The 15757-nt window shown below is 30.9% G+C and overlaps 1 protein-coding gene across 1 annotated transcript in view; it reads right to left on the reverse strand.

Moving 5' to 3' along the window:
- Positions 1-1396: 1396 nt before the first annotated feature.
- LOC106469262 (insulin-degrading enzyme-like) overlaps positions 1397-15757 on the reverse strand; it is a gene marked incomplete at its 3' end in the record, with an annotated part of 60151 nt that continues 45790 nt past the window's right edge. Inside the window, exons 17-26 of the mRNA XM_022397735.1 lie at positions 14695-14839; positions 10633-10743; positions 9942-10062; positions 8803-8894; positions 7946-8057; positions 5700-5867; positions 4814-4938; positions 2806-2953; positions 2183-2244; positions 1397-1855 (exon numbers count right to left, since the gene is read on the reverse strand). Coding sequence (XP_022253443.1) covers positions 1397-1855; positions 2183-2244; positions 2806-2953; positions 4814-4938; positions 5700-5867; positions 7946-8057; positions 8803-8894; positions 9942-10062; positions 10633-10743; positions 14695-14839 — 1543 coding nt within the window. The remainder of the gene's footprint in view (positions 1856-2182; positions 2245-2805; positions 2954-4813; positions 4939-5699; positions 5868-7945; positions 8058-8802; positions 8895-9941; positions 10063-10632; positions 10744-14694; positions 14840-15757) is intronic.

A 15757-nucleotide genomic window follows, 5' to 3' on the forward strand; every position in this document is an offset into this window, starting at 1 on the left:
ATGTTGCTGAAGACGTGCAACCTGAAGAAGAAACTACTCAGTTTTGAGAAGGGAAACGGTGAAGCTCTTGATGTAGTTACTACCGCTGATGTGACTGTTATTGACGATAGGACATTTCCTGATGAAGTAGATGAACCCCACATGAAGCAGAAGCCAACAAGACAGAGACCAGTACGGAAGAAGATACGTCCCGTAAAATTAAGAGACTTTGTTGAATTGTAATTTTGTGATTGTATTACTGTACATTTAATTAAGTTATTGTTAATTGTTATTGGTTTATTGTAAGTGGGTATTGTTCGGGATATATAAGATGGTTACAACGTGACGGGACAATGTGTAGGTAGTGAGTAATTGAACTGCAGTTAGAGAGTGTGTAATTGTTGAGCACGAGCACGTGAGACGTTCTAGCTTTCATTATAGAGCGACTGTTGAAAGTAAGTGTATCGGTAAAGTTATATTCAGAAAGAATAAACCAGTTTTATTAAAAAAAGGACTTGTTTTGCTAAAGTTTCGTGGGAACAAAGTTATGGAAAATCAACTAACGAACAAAGACGTAACAATATTGTTATATTATAATGCTCATATTACCTATTATTTAATTTTTTATTTTGTAAATTTGTAAAGATTGGTTTTTGTTTGTGTCAAGGGAAAGTCAATGCTACCAACTTGACACAATTTAAACTAAAATACATGGGTTTAATTGTCACAAATAAGACAGCCTTTGATTTTATATAATTGGGTTTAATTGTCACATATAGGATAGCCTCTGATTTTAGATAATTGAGCTTAACTGTCACATATAGGATAGCACCAGATTTTATATAATTGGGTTTAATTGTCACATATAGGACAGCCCCTGATTTTATGTAATTGGGTTTAATTGTCACATATAGGATAGCCCCTGATTTTATACAATTGGGTTTAATTGTCACATACAGGAAAGCCTCTGATTTTATATAATTGGGTTTAATTGTCACATATGGGATAGCTCCAAATTTTATATAATTGGGTTTAGTTGTCACGTATAGGATATCCCCTGATTTTATATAATTGGGTTTAATTGTCACATGTAGGATAGCCTCTGATTTTATATAATTGGGTTATATTGTCACATACAAGACAGCCTCTGATTTTATATAATTGGGTTTAATTGTCACATACAAGACAGCCTCTGATTTTCTATAATTGGGGTGCCTAATGAGTTTTCTTTTATAAAGTGTGTGTCAGAAGAAGTAAGATTCCAATGAAATATGCACCAATGACTTTCAATTATAATATTGGCTACTTTAGTTGGTAAATTGAATATAATTATTTTTATTTTCATTTGTCATTTATTATTATAAAGACTTTTGCTTAGGATGTGTAATTAAGAATAACCCAAATCTCCTAACTTTACCAAACACTGTGAGATATTAGGATAACAGCTGAAAATATTCTTAACATTGAGGGTACTCAACTGGTGAAACGATGCATTATAACCATTAACAATACTGATATCAGCAAGGGTACCCAACTGATGAAACAATGCATTATAACCATTAACAATACTGATATCAGCAAGAGTACCCAACTGACGAAACGATGCATTATAACCATTAACAATACTGATATCAGCAAGGGTACCCAACTGACGAAACGATGCATTATAACCATTAACAATACTGATATCAGCAAGGGTACCCAACTGATGAAACGATGCATTATAATCATTAACAATACTGATATCAGCAAGGGTACCGAACTGATGAAACAATGCATTATAACCACTAACAATACGGATATCAGCAAGGGTACCGAACTGATGAAACAATGCATTATAACCATTAACAATACTGATATCAGCAAGGGTACCCAACTGATGAAACAATGCATACTAATCTCTACAGAAACACATGTAGAAAACATATTAAAAGCATATTTAATTAGGTGCATCTAAATGTATTACACCTCAGTGACATTCTCTGTATCTGTATGAACTGTACTCATGTTTTCAAGCAATATATATCAATTAAAAATACTGTTCAAGATTAAAAATAACTAAGTATGAAGCCCAATCTATAGTTCGATTAACAAACTTGACACAGTTGAGAGTATGACAGATGAAAACACCATATGTATAATGCTGAAGATTGATGACTGTATAATCATTAAATATAAAACATTACAATAACATTTAACAAACCTTAAAAAAGATGAGGATGTCTTCTCGGGTCAATGTCCTCAGAAATGTCACTTCAATATTTTCTGAAAGATAATATCATGGAATTATAAAGTAAACTCAAATAAAACTTTCTTCTATAAAGTTTTTCAAATTTGATATTAGTACATCAAGCAGGCAGTAGCACTACCTATGTAGGAATGGCTCGGACTGTTCATTGAAATGGTATTTTAAATATCTCCTCAATAGGTTATCAGAACTTTACAATACTATACAGTGTTTCCTTTTATAACAAAATCTACGTAATGACTTAGTCAATAGTTCTGGGAATGTCTGTAAATATTATAACAAAAGGTTCGAATATATTGAATGTTCTTCTTTCTTCTACTTCTTTTTTTATTACATGATAACACAAAAACAAAAATAATGGTCTCAACCAATCGCAATGAGATGACAGAGTTTCAAATGGAGTATTCACTTTTACATGTATTATTAATAACTCATAGTAATTAAAAACCACAATCATAATTCTAGTGTAAAAAATATTACCACTACTCCTTGAAGTTAGTTTTCTTACATATATTTAGTGTTTCTTTCAAAAGCTTAACACTTATAAGTACACAAATACAAATAATTCATAATCTCACCTCTGTCAAAGTTATACTGCTGGGATGAAATTTCATCCCAATACCTATCCGACTGTTCGGACATGTTTTTAGGTCGTTCTAAACAATGGACAGTGACAGAATCTTTATGGGCCTTGAATTCTTCATCAGTCATTTGGCTTAAGTAATTCTAGGAGGAAGAAAGTTTTAAACTTATTAATATCAAACTTACATACACAAGCTTTTAATAAAATAAACTTTTTCCTCAAATATTTTTTGATATTAAATATATACTTATCAAGTTCTTGAAAATATTTTGTAATGTCAATAACTATAGTGTTAATAATAAATAATAGTTTGTGGATATTATCAAATATTTCTATGTTATTATATAAATAAACACAAGTTTTCTAAGTAATAAGCATACCAATCACAAGCATGATCATATGGAATTTTATAATGTGTACATGTAATAAATCTACAATAAATAGGTTTTCTGGAAAAATGTTAAATTTTCAAAAAAGTAAGCTTGAAATTCAGGGGTACAATAAAGAATAAAAGCCTAGCACCAAACACGTCTTTTCATGAAATATCAGCAAATAAGATAACCTATTCATGATGTACAGAAAATAGCCTCCTTGATCAAATCCTTTTACAGAAAGTAACCCCTTGGGTTGAATTAGCACATGACCCTGACCAGATTTAACATGATCAAAACTTGAGAAGTAGTAAATGTAGTTTTAAATACAAAATGTACATTATATAAGAGTGAGATATGTGGCATGTACATACTACACGTGTAACTAGGAGCAGTATTTCTCTCTATATTCATAAACTCCACAGTTGAACAATAAGGCTGACAGTTAAAACAATACTACCTATAAAACAGATTTTTTTATAAGTTTCTTGCAAATTAGTGCTGTCCTTTTCATCATAATATCAGTCAATAAAATATTCTATTAATGACGAATTGAAAACTTGTAACACCTATTCTTTCTTTCTAATCTCTGCAGTTTTAATCTCTGACAAATAAAATACTTTTACTCATACATTTACTTTCTTTAATGCTACATAGAAAGCAGGATTTTACAAAAATAATAATAATACACAACCAAATGTGCCCAAAGTATTAGGGTATACATTAACATGAAATAAAGATATGAAATTTTGTGTGGTAAAAAGCTGAACACCAAAATAACTTCCTAATTGTTAATAGCTAACTTATCATTGTCATGGTTAGTAGCCTATAAGATCATCTAAGTCTAAATATTAATTAGTAAGTATATGATAAATATAAGTGTTGCGTCAGCGAGTCACATGACCACTGTGACGCCACGTTTCTAGAACTATCCTGTACTTTGGCGAATGCTCTAGTAATTACTAGATATAGGGTAGTCGGGTATATAAAAGAGGGGGACAATGTGACGCGGTAATGTGTGTGTAGATAGTGAGTAATTGAACTGCAGTCAGAAGTATTATTGAGCACGTTCGTTGTTATAGCGTTTGTTTAGCGCGATTGTTGAAGTTGAGTGTATCGGTAAAGTTGTATTCGGAAAGAATAAACCAGTTTTATTAAGTAAAGAACTTGTGTCGCTAAAGTTTCGTCGGAACGAAGTTACGGAAAGTTAATTAACAAACGGAGACGTAACATAAGCTTATTATCAGAAAAATTTGAATTCAAATTATACATGTATCGAAATCAAAATAAGTGGTTCTTTAACACTGACAGAAATAAAATTTAATTTTCTCTTCTTCATGATTATGTAACTATAATAAAGAAATAAATGCTTGAACAAAGAAATTTCAGTACAAATAGCATCACATGATTATGTTTATAAGGGGAAATATGCAATTAAATCAAAATTGATTATTTATTTAGACAAAAAAAAATCTTGATTTTCATATAAAATAATCATAGATGTGGTACAAATCTTGTAAACTGAAGCAAAAAACTGTGATATGAATAGTATTAGTTAAACAGCATGGAAATTAAAAGTCTATAGTACTGAAATAGTTTGAATATTCAGCAAAACTACTTCAATTGCCATACCTCCATATAAGCAAGGAATGCTTCGACTCTGGTGTCTACATAAGATGGAGATTTGTCTGACTGAACCAGAACTCTCAGACCTTGTTCATTAGGAGATCTTCTTATACCACTGAAAACAATATACCCTAAAAAAAATACAGATATAAGGATTTCATTGTGTATACCTACTTAATTAATAGCTAAAAACATCAAAAATAAAACGTTTTTTTTATTATAAATTACATAAACCAGTGCATGAGTACACTATTTTAGGTAAGACTACAAATCCTAAAATAATAATAATAACTATCTCAGTTTGTGAATCTGACAGTTAAAGCACTTGATTTGCAATCTGCAGGTGAAGAATTTGGATCACCATCACCAAACATAACTATCCTATGTGATTGCTGATGGGGGCCAGTTCTCTGCATGTAAAAATTTTTGGCTTACAAAAATACTAGCTGACCCCAAGCTAAGTGGTATTAAGGTAATAAAAAAACAAAAACAAAAAATATCATATTTCGTAATAAAATTTTGTAACAAAAAACTACAACCTGATTCTCATTTCTTAAAACAGAATCAACTAATTTAAAAAAAAGTTTATAAAACATAGTAAAAAGTATTGAAAAGCTTGATAAGTATTTGAATGATAAAGGCTGGCTTTGAGGTGTTTATTTTTTGGTTTATTTTAATTTAGTGAAAACAGTACAGCCTACGTGGATCAAAAGGTCTCTTGTTGTTCTTTAACATTGTGTTATATGTTATGTAAATAACTGAAAGCCCAACTGTTTTTGTTAACTTACAAATAAAAACACTTTCATATGTTACTTAAATAACTAAAATCCCAACTACTCTGTTAACTTTCAAATAAAGCACATTTTCATATATTACTTCAACAAATAAATACCTAATTGTTCTTTTGTCCTAAGAATATTAAAACATGGTTCCTCAAAAATTTGGCAGAGGAGATGAAGTAGCATGTTTTGTTCTGTATTCTGTAAACTACACTGGTAGTAGGTTTCTATGCATGAGGTACGATGAATGTTGTTCTCTTTCTCAAATATAAAGTGGCTACCTGTAAAAGTATATGAATAAGATTACAATTAAAATTTAAATAAAGTGGCTACCTGTAAAATTATATGAACAAGATTACAATTCAAATTTAAATAAATTGGCTACCTGTACAATTATATGAATAAGATTACAATTCAAATTCAAATAAAGTGCCTACTTGTAAAATTATATGAATAGGATTACAATTCAAATTCAAATAAAGTGCCTACTTGTAAAATTATATGAATAAGATTACAATTCAAATTTAAATAAAGTGGCTACCTGTAAAATTATGTGAATAAGATTACAATTCAAATTTAAATAAAGTGGCTACCTGTAAAATTATGTGAATAAGATTACAATTCAAATTTAAATAAAATGGCTACCTGTACAATTATATGAATAAGATTACAATTCAAATTTAAATAAAGTGGCTACCTGTAAAATTATGTGAATAAGATTACAATTCAAATTTAAATAAAGTGGCTACCTGTACAATTATATGAATAAGATTACAATTCAAATTTAAATAAAGTGGCTACCTGTAAAATTATATGAATAAGATTACAATTCAAATTTAAATAAAGTGGCTACCTATAAAATTATATGAATAAGATTACAATTCAAATTCTATACTATGAAAGTTTCTTCCCAATACTACACATAAAACAGTTTGTTTGTAGTTAAGCACAAAGCTACACAATTGGCTATGTGTGCTCTGCCCATCACAGGTTTCAAAACATGGTTTCTAGTGTTGTAAGTCTGTAGACATACACCTGTGCCACTGGGGTGTAACTAAAAACTAATTTATACTTAAATAAACTATAAAAATAGAATAAAAACACTGAGTATGTTTTAACTTTATTTTCTAACAAAAAATCTAAATGAAAAATTTCAAACTAAATTTTCTCTCACTTTACCATCGTAGCAAACCTAACACATTGCTTACATCGTATAATTATGTTTAAAAATCTGTTCTGATTCCAATATTCAAAAGAAACTTGAAACCAGCTTTGTACACATGTTAAAGTTTACAGTACATTTCTAAACATGAATAAAGCTAATTATAAATGAACAGTAAACAGTATTGTAGTAAGCGGGAAGTCGACTTCCCTGGGTGCCCAAACAAGGGGGGGCCAACAGGGAGTAGAGTGGTGTATTTTGGTTTCACCCCAGGCACCATGCTTCCCTGTTGTGGCACTGACAGTAATAAACTCTCAGTTAACGACAATGCATATAAAGCAAAATAAAATGTTAATTCTGATCTATAATACTTGAGTAATAAATCAAGAAATGATGAAGTGAAAGTACTATAATAGAACAGTGCTCTGCTCTTTATGCACGTTATACATGTTTGTGGGGTTTTTATCCCCAGGAAAAATTTCAAAACCAAATTTAAGACAAAAACCAAAAGAAAAATAAAATGTTTGGAAATAACTTTCAAAATTCAGTAATCAGACGAAAGTTTAAAACTTAAATTGTAAACAATGAAAACTATTTTAGTGATATCTTGCCATTTCTGGTGATCTTTATCGTTCTAGATTAAATGCTTGATTTCAAAATTGTGTGTTCAGATTATCATGATCTTAAAATTAATCAAAATGAATAAGCAACAATCAATATTCAAACAGGTAAAGATGAATGACTGATTAAAACATACCTTATGAATCTGCATTCAATGATCCATCAAGTGTTGCAATTTAAAAAAAAAGGTGGTAATGCAATCAAATCTGATGATAAATCAAAATCTGGCTCTCATATATCAAACAAATCAAATATACTATTCAAAATATCCAAAAATTCTGACAATTGTTCCACCCCTTTTTTTTATGGGGCTTCAGCCTCCAAATACCCAGTGGAGGTGACATTTTCCATGGTCCTGTGTATAGGGTGCCAGCAGTATGTCATTATAACAAAAAAAAACTTTTATACTTGTTGAATTCTAAATAAATTTTTGACTATTAAAAACATTAGCACTAGAATATCATATCTATGAAGAAAAAAACGACTAGGTGCAAGGTGTTAAACAATAGTTAATATCTATGATACAAGATACAGTAATTATTATGTAGCTAGTGAAATTATAACCACTAAAATTACCCTCTGGGAGCTTATATTGTCTCTTCAAAACTAACTGACTTGCCAGAAGAGGTCGCCACTTGACAGATTCTTTAATACTGTTCTCAATTATATCAATCATCTCCAATGCATGCTGAAAAAACAAAACAGACATTTACTTTTTTCCAAACACATTAAAAAATTCACTAAAACTGTAATTTGGATAGACAGTACAATTACAGAAAGAAATTAAATCTGAAAAATGGCAGAGAAACATGTTACATGTTGCAAATGTTTTGCCTATTTCTTTTTTCTAAAATGTTTGGTGACAAAGAACATCATTCTGTACATGTTGGACAAATTCCCATTTCATTGTAAATGCACATTTGTGAAATTTTAAATAAATTTGTTTGTAGAAGAGTGTCGCAACTACAAATTAAGTTCCCAAAAATGATAAACATGTCTCACTTCTTCTCCACACACAGATAAACAGATGATGTCAAAACTACAGACTACAGGATTATAAACTTATTCCTACTTCAGTCATATAAAAAATATCCACAATGACTCACATTTTAAATAACTTGCACAGTACTAATCACAATTGATTTCTGAAATAAGTTATTTCTTTTACAATATTACTAGAAATAATTATTTAAATTTGTTATTTATGCTCATTATTTAAGCATCAAAATAAAAAGTAAAAATTCAAAATTATTCTTTCGGGACTAAAATTATCTAATTATTAATTCAAACAACAATAATGATATATATATTTATTTATTAACCCATTTGAATGATGTGTTGTTTTTGTAACGTAATAACTATGGGATAGTTTTTCATACAAGATTTAAATAAAATGTTAAAATACATATCAGACACAGCACTAGTATACTTACCTCCTTTGTCAAGTTTCCATACATTAGTGCTTCAACATGAACACGAGAAAGTATATGACGAATTTGTTCTTCAACCTTTTGTGGTGTCAAATCTGTATTGGAACAAAACAATTTACATTATTATGTTCTTTGGCATTTGGATTCATGTTATTATTATTAGAATTGATCTAGACATTCCTATTAAACAAAAATAAACATCCAACAATTTAACCTTTAAAACAACACCAGATCCTACAAGTAAATATTAATGATTTTAACTGATTTTTGAGACATTTCACATCAAACAATACTTTTGAAATATAAAACCTTAACAATTCAGAAAGCAAATGGTAATTATGCTGCTTCACCAGATTTTAGTGATGTTACCAAGCATAATAAGCATGTATCTCTTCATACATGGACAGGTGTGACCTAGTAGTTAATGTGCCTATACTGTGAATCTGAGGGTTCATGGTTTACTTCCTGTTGCCACAAAAAACACATTTCAACTTTGGAACCAAGGGTGTACAATAAGAGTGTTGGTCAAATCCCACTATTTAATCAGACAAGAGTAGCCCAAAGGTTGGTGCTGTTGACTAGCTGCCTTCTCGACAGTCTATTAGTTCATAAGTTGGGAGGGCTATGTGCAGATAGCCCTTGTGTAGTGTTTTGCAAAAACCTGAAACAAATAAGTAGACAAACTCTTCCACACAATAAAATGTGTCAAAACAAAAGACCACAATAATACAAATAATACAAGTTTATGATTTGAATGTTTTACTGAAGCCAACTGAAAAAAAAATGATTGTAAAGATCCTATTTCTTTAACAACCTCTTAAAGGCGCTACTATTGTTTTTCTCACACCACAAAATGAGCAATTATCTCTTTATCGAGTTTTTGACACTTAAAAATCTTCTCATTTTACCAAGGGGTTTATCTTAATCAACAAGGTATTATTAATTCATCTGATTAACTTTAATGCAACAGTGAACAGAGGTACCTAATATTACTTTCACTAACAATTTCATAAAAACGTTCATGTAGAGATAAATGAAATTTTTAAAATTTCATCAGCACTTTAAAGATGTAGTTTTTTTAACTTTATTTCAATCTCTTTATATTCTATTTACTACAAACAATAAAAAAAATCTTGAAATACCATCAAAAGCTCCCAAGACTTCTTCTATAGTCCAGCACTTTTCACATAATAGCTCTGAGGTGTAATAGCTGGTCTGTTTGTACGATGGCCTTGCAGAAAAGTTTTTCAAATCTCGAATATACTAAGGAAGTCAAACTATTAGACTACATATACTGGCAAAGTTATTTTACAAAATATATCTACATATTGTCATTAAAAGCAATTTCTAAAAGAAGAATACTTATCAACTTCAAAGTTAAATAAGAGACAGTTGCCTTTAAAGGTATTAAACTAAATCCCTTTAATTTTCATTACTCTAATACTCTACTTTGGTTATAATAAAAAAACTTAAATTTGTGAGTTTAAGGAATAAACTTAAAAATAAAATTGAAGGTATTTTTTGAGGACATTTTTTTAATGTGTAAATTTATGTAAACATATCTTTTAAAAAACATGTATAAGGTGTAAAACATGTAAACTACAAGAAGACAATATCAGAAAACTTTTTATCTATATTATTCAATACTGAACTCATCAACTTATCTGGCTCTGTAGCAACTAAAAGTATATTTTAGCACACAGTTTTTATTTCAGTTTTATAATGGATTAATTAAAAGTATCATGTGAGATAAAAATATCTGAAACCAAAAGTAATGTCTTATCATATATATATATATCATATCATATCTAAAAGACAATCTTTCATACTCACTGTTTCTTTCAGAATCTTGAAACGTTTTGGATCAACCTTAAAATGTGTTATCTCTTCCATGATTGTTTTCAACAAAATGTGTTGCTTATCATTATACCCATAGATATATAGCTAGATGAAGGAAAATAAAACTTGAGAAACAAATAAGTCAATAAAACACGTAATAAAATATGTTACAATTTCTAAGATGACAAAAATCTTCCCTATCCCATCTACTTTTACTTAAGATACAATTACCCTGTCTAGATTATCATTTGTAGCTCATTTTGGCCTGCATACTTTTGGCCTAACATTTGATTGAACAAATTAATAACATGATAAATTACAGAATAGTTTCATTTGGTGGAAACTAAAAAGTTAAATAAATGAATGGAAATAAAAGTTGAACAAAACTAATGCAATTCATACTAACAAAATTAACAAGAAATAAAAAAAACATAATAATAAAAACATCTGAAACTTAAAATATTACCTAATACCATCCTTCAAATTAATGTTTCTAATTAAATACATGATAAATTTGTACATTATGTTTAATACTACAAATGAAAGCAATAAAAAATTATGTATTTATAGATACACGTAAAACATAACTAGAAACCTATGCTATCATAGTGATTCACAATGATATGACAGCTAAAGATTCAAAATACAAAAAGGGACATACTGACGGTGCAAAATACATTAAAACTCAAAGGCAGATTAATAAATACACAAAATGTACACATTTATATGTTGAAGGGCATCTGGTGGTGAGCATCATTTAGAACAACAATGAAGCACACTAACCTTCTGTTGACCTCATCCTAATGATGTCTATTGCTTTGGTTAGGTTCTTTTTTTAACTTTCTGCAGCTTATCTATCCTGGAGCCTGAAAATTTACAGCCATTTTAAGGTTCTTTGGTCCTTTCTCCCATTCTGCCAACAGGTTTGATAATCTAGAGTGATTTCTTATTTCAGGATGAGGTGCCCAGATAATATGAGAAAATAACTTTAGGTTTGCTGAATTTTTCTGCAACTCTGGTCATCTCAGGAAAGCTGAGAGTCGAAATGCTGCTCAGCTCTAGCATCTTATCTTTCTTTTCTAGTGGCAAAATTATTAAGAAAGTGGAAACTAGAAGAAAGCAGCTTATATTCAACACAGATGGAACTGTAGGAGCACCCACAAGAATAAATGTAATTGTCAGCAGAGTCTTGAATAAGTCCTTCATCAAGCACCCACAAGGACAAATGTAATTGTCAGTAGAGTCTTGAATAAGTCCTCCATCAAGCATTCACAAGGACAAATGTAATTGTCAGTAGAGTCTTGAATAAGTCCTCCATCAAGCACCCACAAGGACAAATGTAATTGTCAGTAGAGTCTTGAATAAGTCCTCCATCAAGCACCACACAGTCCATGTCCATCAGAGTAGGAACTGGAGGAGTATTCACATGAACAAATGTAACTGTCAGCAGAGTCTTCGGTAACTCTTCCAGCAAGCACCATACAGTTCAAATCCATCACAATGGGACGGGACGAACATCCACATGAACAAATATAATGTCAGCAGAGTCTTGAGTAAATCCTCCAGCTAGCACCAAGTATGGTTGACATTCAGGAAAAGGAGGTCTTTTATGTTTAAAGTCTAAATAACACTTTAAATTTGAAGTCAAAAACAAGAAAACTATGACATGACTACACAGAAGAACTACTCTAATTATTGTTCTGTGTTGAGTGAAAAAAATGAAGAGCACAATAATGTCAGCAGTGATCGAACTATCTATAGAAAGGTCAAGAGTTCAAAGTTCAGTATAGTGAGATAATTGGTGAAACCAACATTCCAAATATGTATTGAGGCTTTATAAAACTATTGAAATATATTCAAATTTAGAGGTTTCACACTGTCTGAAATAAAGTACATTCTGCTGAAGCAATCTTTTAGACTTCTACATAACAATTAAGCAAAACCTTTCCATATGTATTGGTTGAATACTGTTCTACCTGTAGGCTAAACACCTGATTCTCAGGTACCATAAGTACCAGCATGAACATGGCACTCTAGCTGAGTTGCACAAGAAATTAAAAACAAAACAATAAACAGCTGTAACATGCTACAACTGTGCCTATTTTCTTTACACTGCAACCACTGAAACAGGCTTTCCCAAGGTGACTTCATACTGTACGGAAAACAGTGAAATAAATAGCAAAGACTTTCACTCAGTATTTTGACACTATATTTCCTTAGCATTTTCTTTCTCTAGTTCTATTCCCTCAGACATGGGTATTTCAATTGACCTGTATATTTCAACTAATGTAGTTTTACGAATATTTACTATGTACATAAGTACATGCATATAACACACACACACATGGTTATTAGAAGACTTAAACATAGCAGGAAAAAAGCTTCAATGTTACATGCTGAGTATTATTAACTTAGACTTTCTGTCTACATTATGTTTTCAAAAGTGAGTGTACATTTCCAACAATACTAATACAGAGTAAATAATTCAATTAACACATGAATGGATGAAAACAGTAAATAAATACTGTTGCTCTCTGCTTTATTTTAGTGGAAATCACAATTAGTTCCTGGTGTGGTTATGGAAGATATAAACACCATGTTCTATCTTCAATACATAAACATAACTTCCTATATGCAAACTTTATTGTCAGTCACCTTGATCTTCATTGCATAGGTAACACCCGACACCAATCTGCACACTTGTTAGTTACTTGAGAAAACACATACATGTGTTTATCATTAAAAAATCAGAATTAAAAGTTCTTCTTTGAAGAACACTTACATACGTGATGTATGTACATTTACAAAAGTTTGTTTGTTTTGAATTTCGTGCAAAGCTATCCAAAGGCTATCTGCACTAGCCATCCCTAATTTAGCAGTGTAAGACTAGAGAGAAGGCACTAGTCATCACCACCCACTGCCAACTCTTGGGCTACTCTTTTTACCAACAATTAGTGTGATTGACTGTCACCTTATAATGCCTCCACGACTGAAAGGGTGAGCATGTTTGGTGGGATGGGGAGTTGAACCTGCTACCCTTAGATTACGAGTCGAGCACTCTAACCACCTGGTCATGCCGGGCCTCATTTACAAAAGAACATATGTACATGAAATACTTAATGAACTTGGTGTTCTAAGCATCTGAGCAATCATTAGGAGCAGCTTGCCAGATAATAATATTTCAGGGACCTCCATGTTCTGTTCTTATGAATCAAAACTGAGTGAACTTCACAAACTATTGTGAACATATTTTGCTCTGAAAACACCAAAAGGTATGTGTTGCAGTTCCCTTTCAGCTGACAGATGTTTCTGAATTCTTAGTTACGCTCTCCATTTGTAGGAACTATTGATGTTATGAGTATGACATCAGCTATTGTGACTGTTGAAAGCTGACACAGGATTAAAGTGATATCAATGTTGCAAGCTTAAATTCAGTGTTGATAAGGGCCTGAGACACCTCCAACTCCACCTCTGAAAGAGTGGTTTCCAGGACACATTAAGTGAATAGAAACAACCGTAACACTGGTTTGGAAATGGTTCACATCCTGCTAATAACATTTTAAGAAACTTATAACTTATTTGCCAAGACTGGCTGGTTTCTTTTTGTCTGGTGGCTCTTTGTGTGTATGAAACATCTAACTATCTTCTGTTAGATCTTGCCATGGTTCATGAATAACTTGGAGCTCACTCTAAACTATGTAATTCACTTGAAAATGAGAACTATGACTAGACTGTGTAAAAACACATACATACACATATAGCAGAGTTTACATACTAAACGTTTGCGCTTCAGATCACATGATAAATTTACATAATATTCAACTGAAGGCACGACTGATATCATTATTTGTCCCATGATAGGTGAAGTACTACAAAATTCTCACCATCCATTAATTGCTGAATGCAGTGTGTATAAGAAGCTAAGTAATGAGATAAAAACAAAAATGAAATAGGCATAAAAGATAGTATAAAAATGGTGAAAAACTACTCCATACAAATATAACTATTGTGATAACAAAAAAAAAGAGAAAAGAACAGCATGAGTTCTGAACTTACATTTATGCTGTATTCAGTGTCATATAATTGATAAGTGAGACCTGCCATATAAGCTGCATAAGCATACTCATTCAAAGCATCTTCAAAGAGCTGTACAAACAAGCAGGTGGTAATTTCATGAAGAGGATCCAATGAAACTAGTGGACTGAGAGGAAGAAATTAATGAATTTATCAGTAAAAAGATGAAAGATGATCACTTCAAAATAATATATTCACACTATTGATTACTCCTATAACCTTAAAATAATTAAAAACAACATAAATACCTTTACATGTATTTCTTGAAAGCCAATTTCACATTTGTAACCTGACAGGAAATTAACATTTTCTTGGACATTAACCATTTTATGGTATTGCTATACACAGCCTAGAAACACTTGCCTAAATGAAAAAACAAGCAAAGTGCAATAAGGAAATTCTAAATAGAGAATAAAATAATGTATTTGACATTATAATTAAGTTTAGAACAAGACTTATGAAACAAAAACACAGTTGCCAAACAAACAATTCAGTGTTATTAACATGTTCCTGCATGACAGTACCATATGATGTCAGATTTTACCTGACAATGTCACATGTCACCACCTCTTAAATGACAGTACCACAATTTCAAGACAATATCACATGGTACTAAATGTGGTATGATAGTACCATATGATGAGAAATCTTGTATGATAGTATCATATTATGCCAGATCTTGCATCACAATTACATATGATGACAAATGTTGCATAACAATACCATAAGATGACAGATCTTGCATGACAGCACAAAACTATGCCAATTTTTCAATATAGTTATAGTAATCAAATATTCAGTTAAAAAAATAATGCAATTCATTTGTTCAATCATAGATGAAGTATACACCTGGAAAAAAGTTAAGCACCCCCAAATATTTTTCAGGATTGCTTATTGAAAATAAGGTTTAATTTTCATGATGTTGAGCAATTTTCATAATTTCAAACATAATTAAAAGGATGTGAGCATTCAGGTGTGACATTTAAATCAGGCGCGTTTTTTTCCCCACGTGCAACTTGCTCCCTTCTTCACGTCCAATATGCAC

The sequence above is a fragment of the Limulus polyphemus genome, unplaced genomic scaffold (assembly GCF_000517525.1).
Source record: "Limulus polyphemus unplaced genomic scaffold, Limulus_polyphemus-2.1.2 Scaffold3383, whole genome shotgun sequence".
NCBI lineage: Eukaryota > Metazoa > Arthropoda > Merostomata > Xiphosura > Limulidae > Limulus > Limulus polyphemus.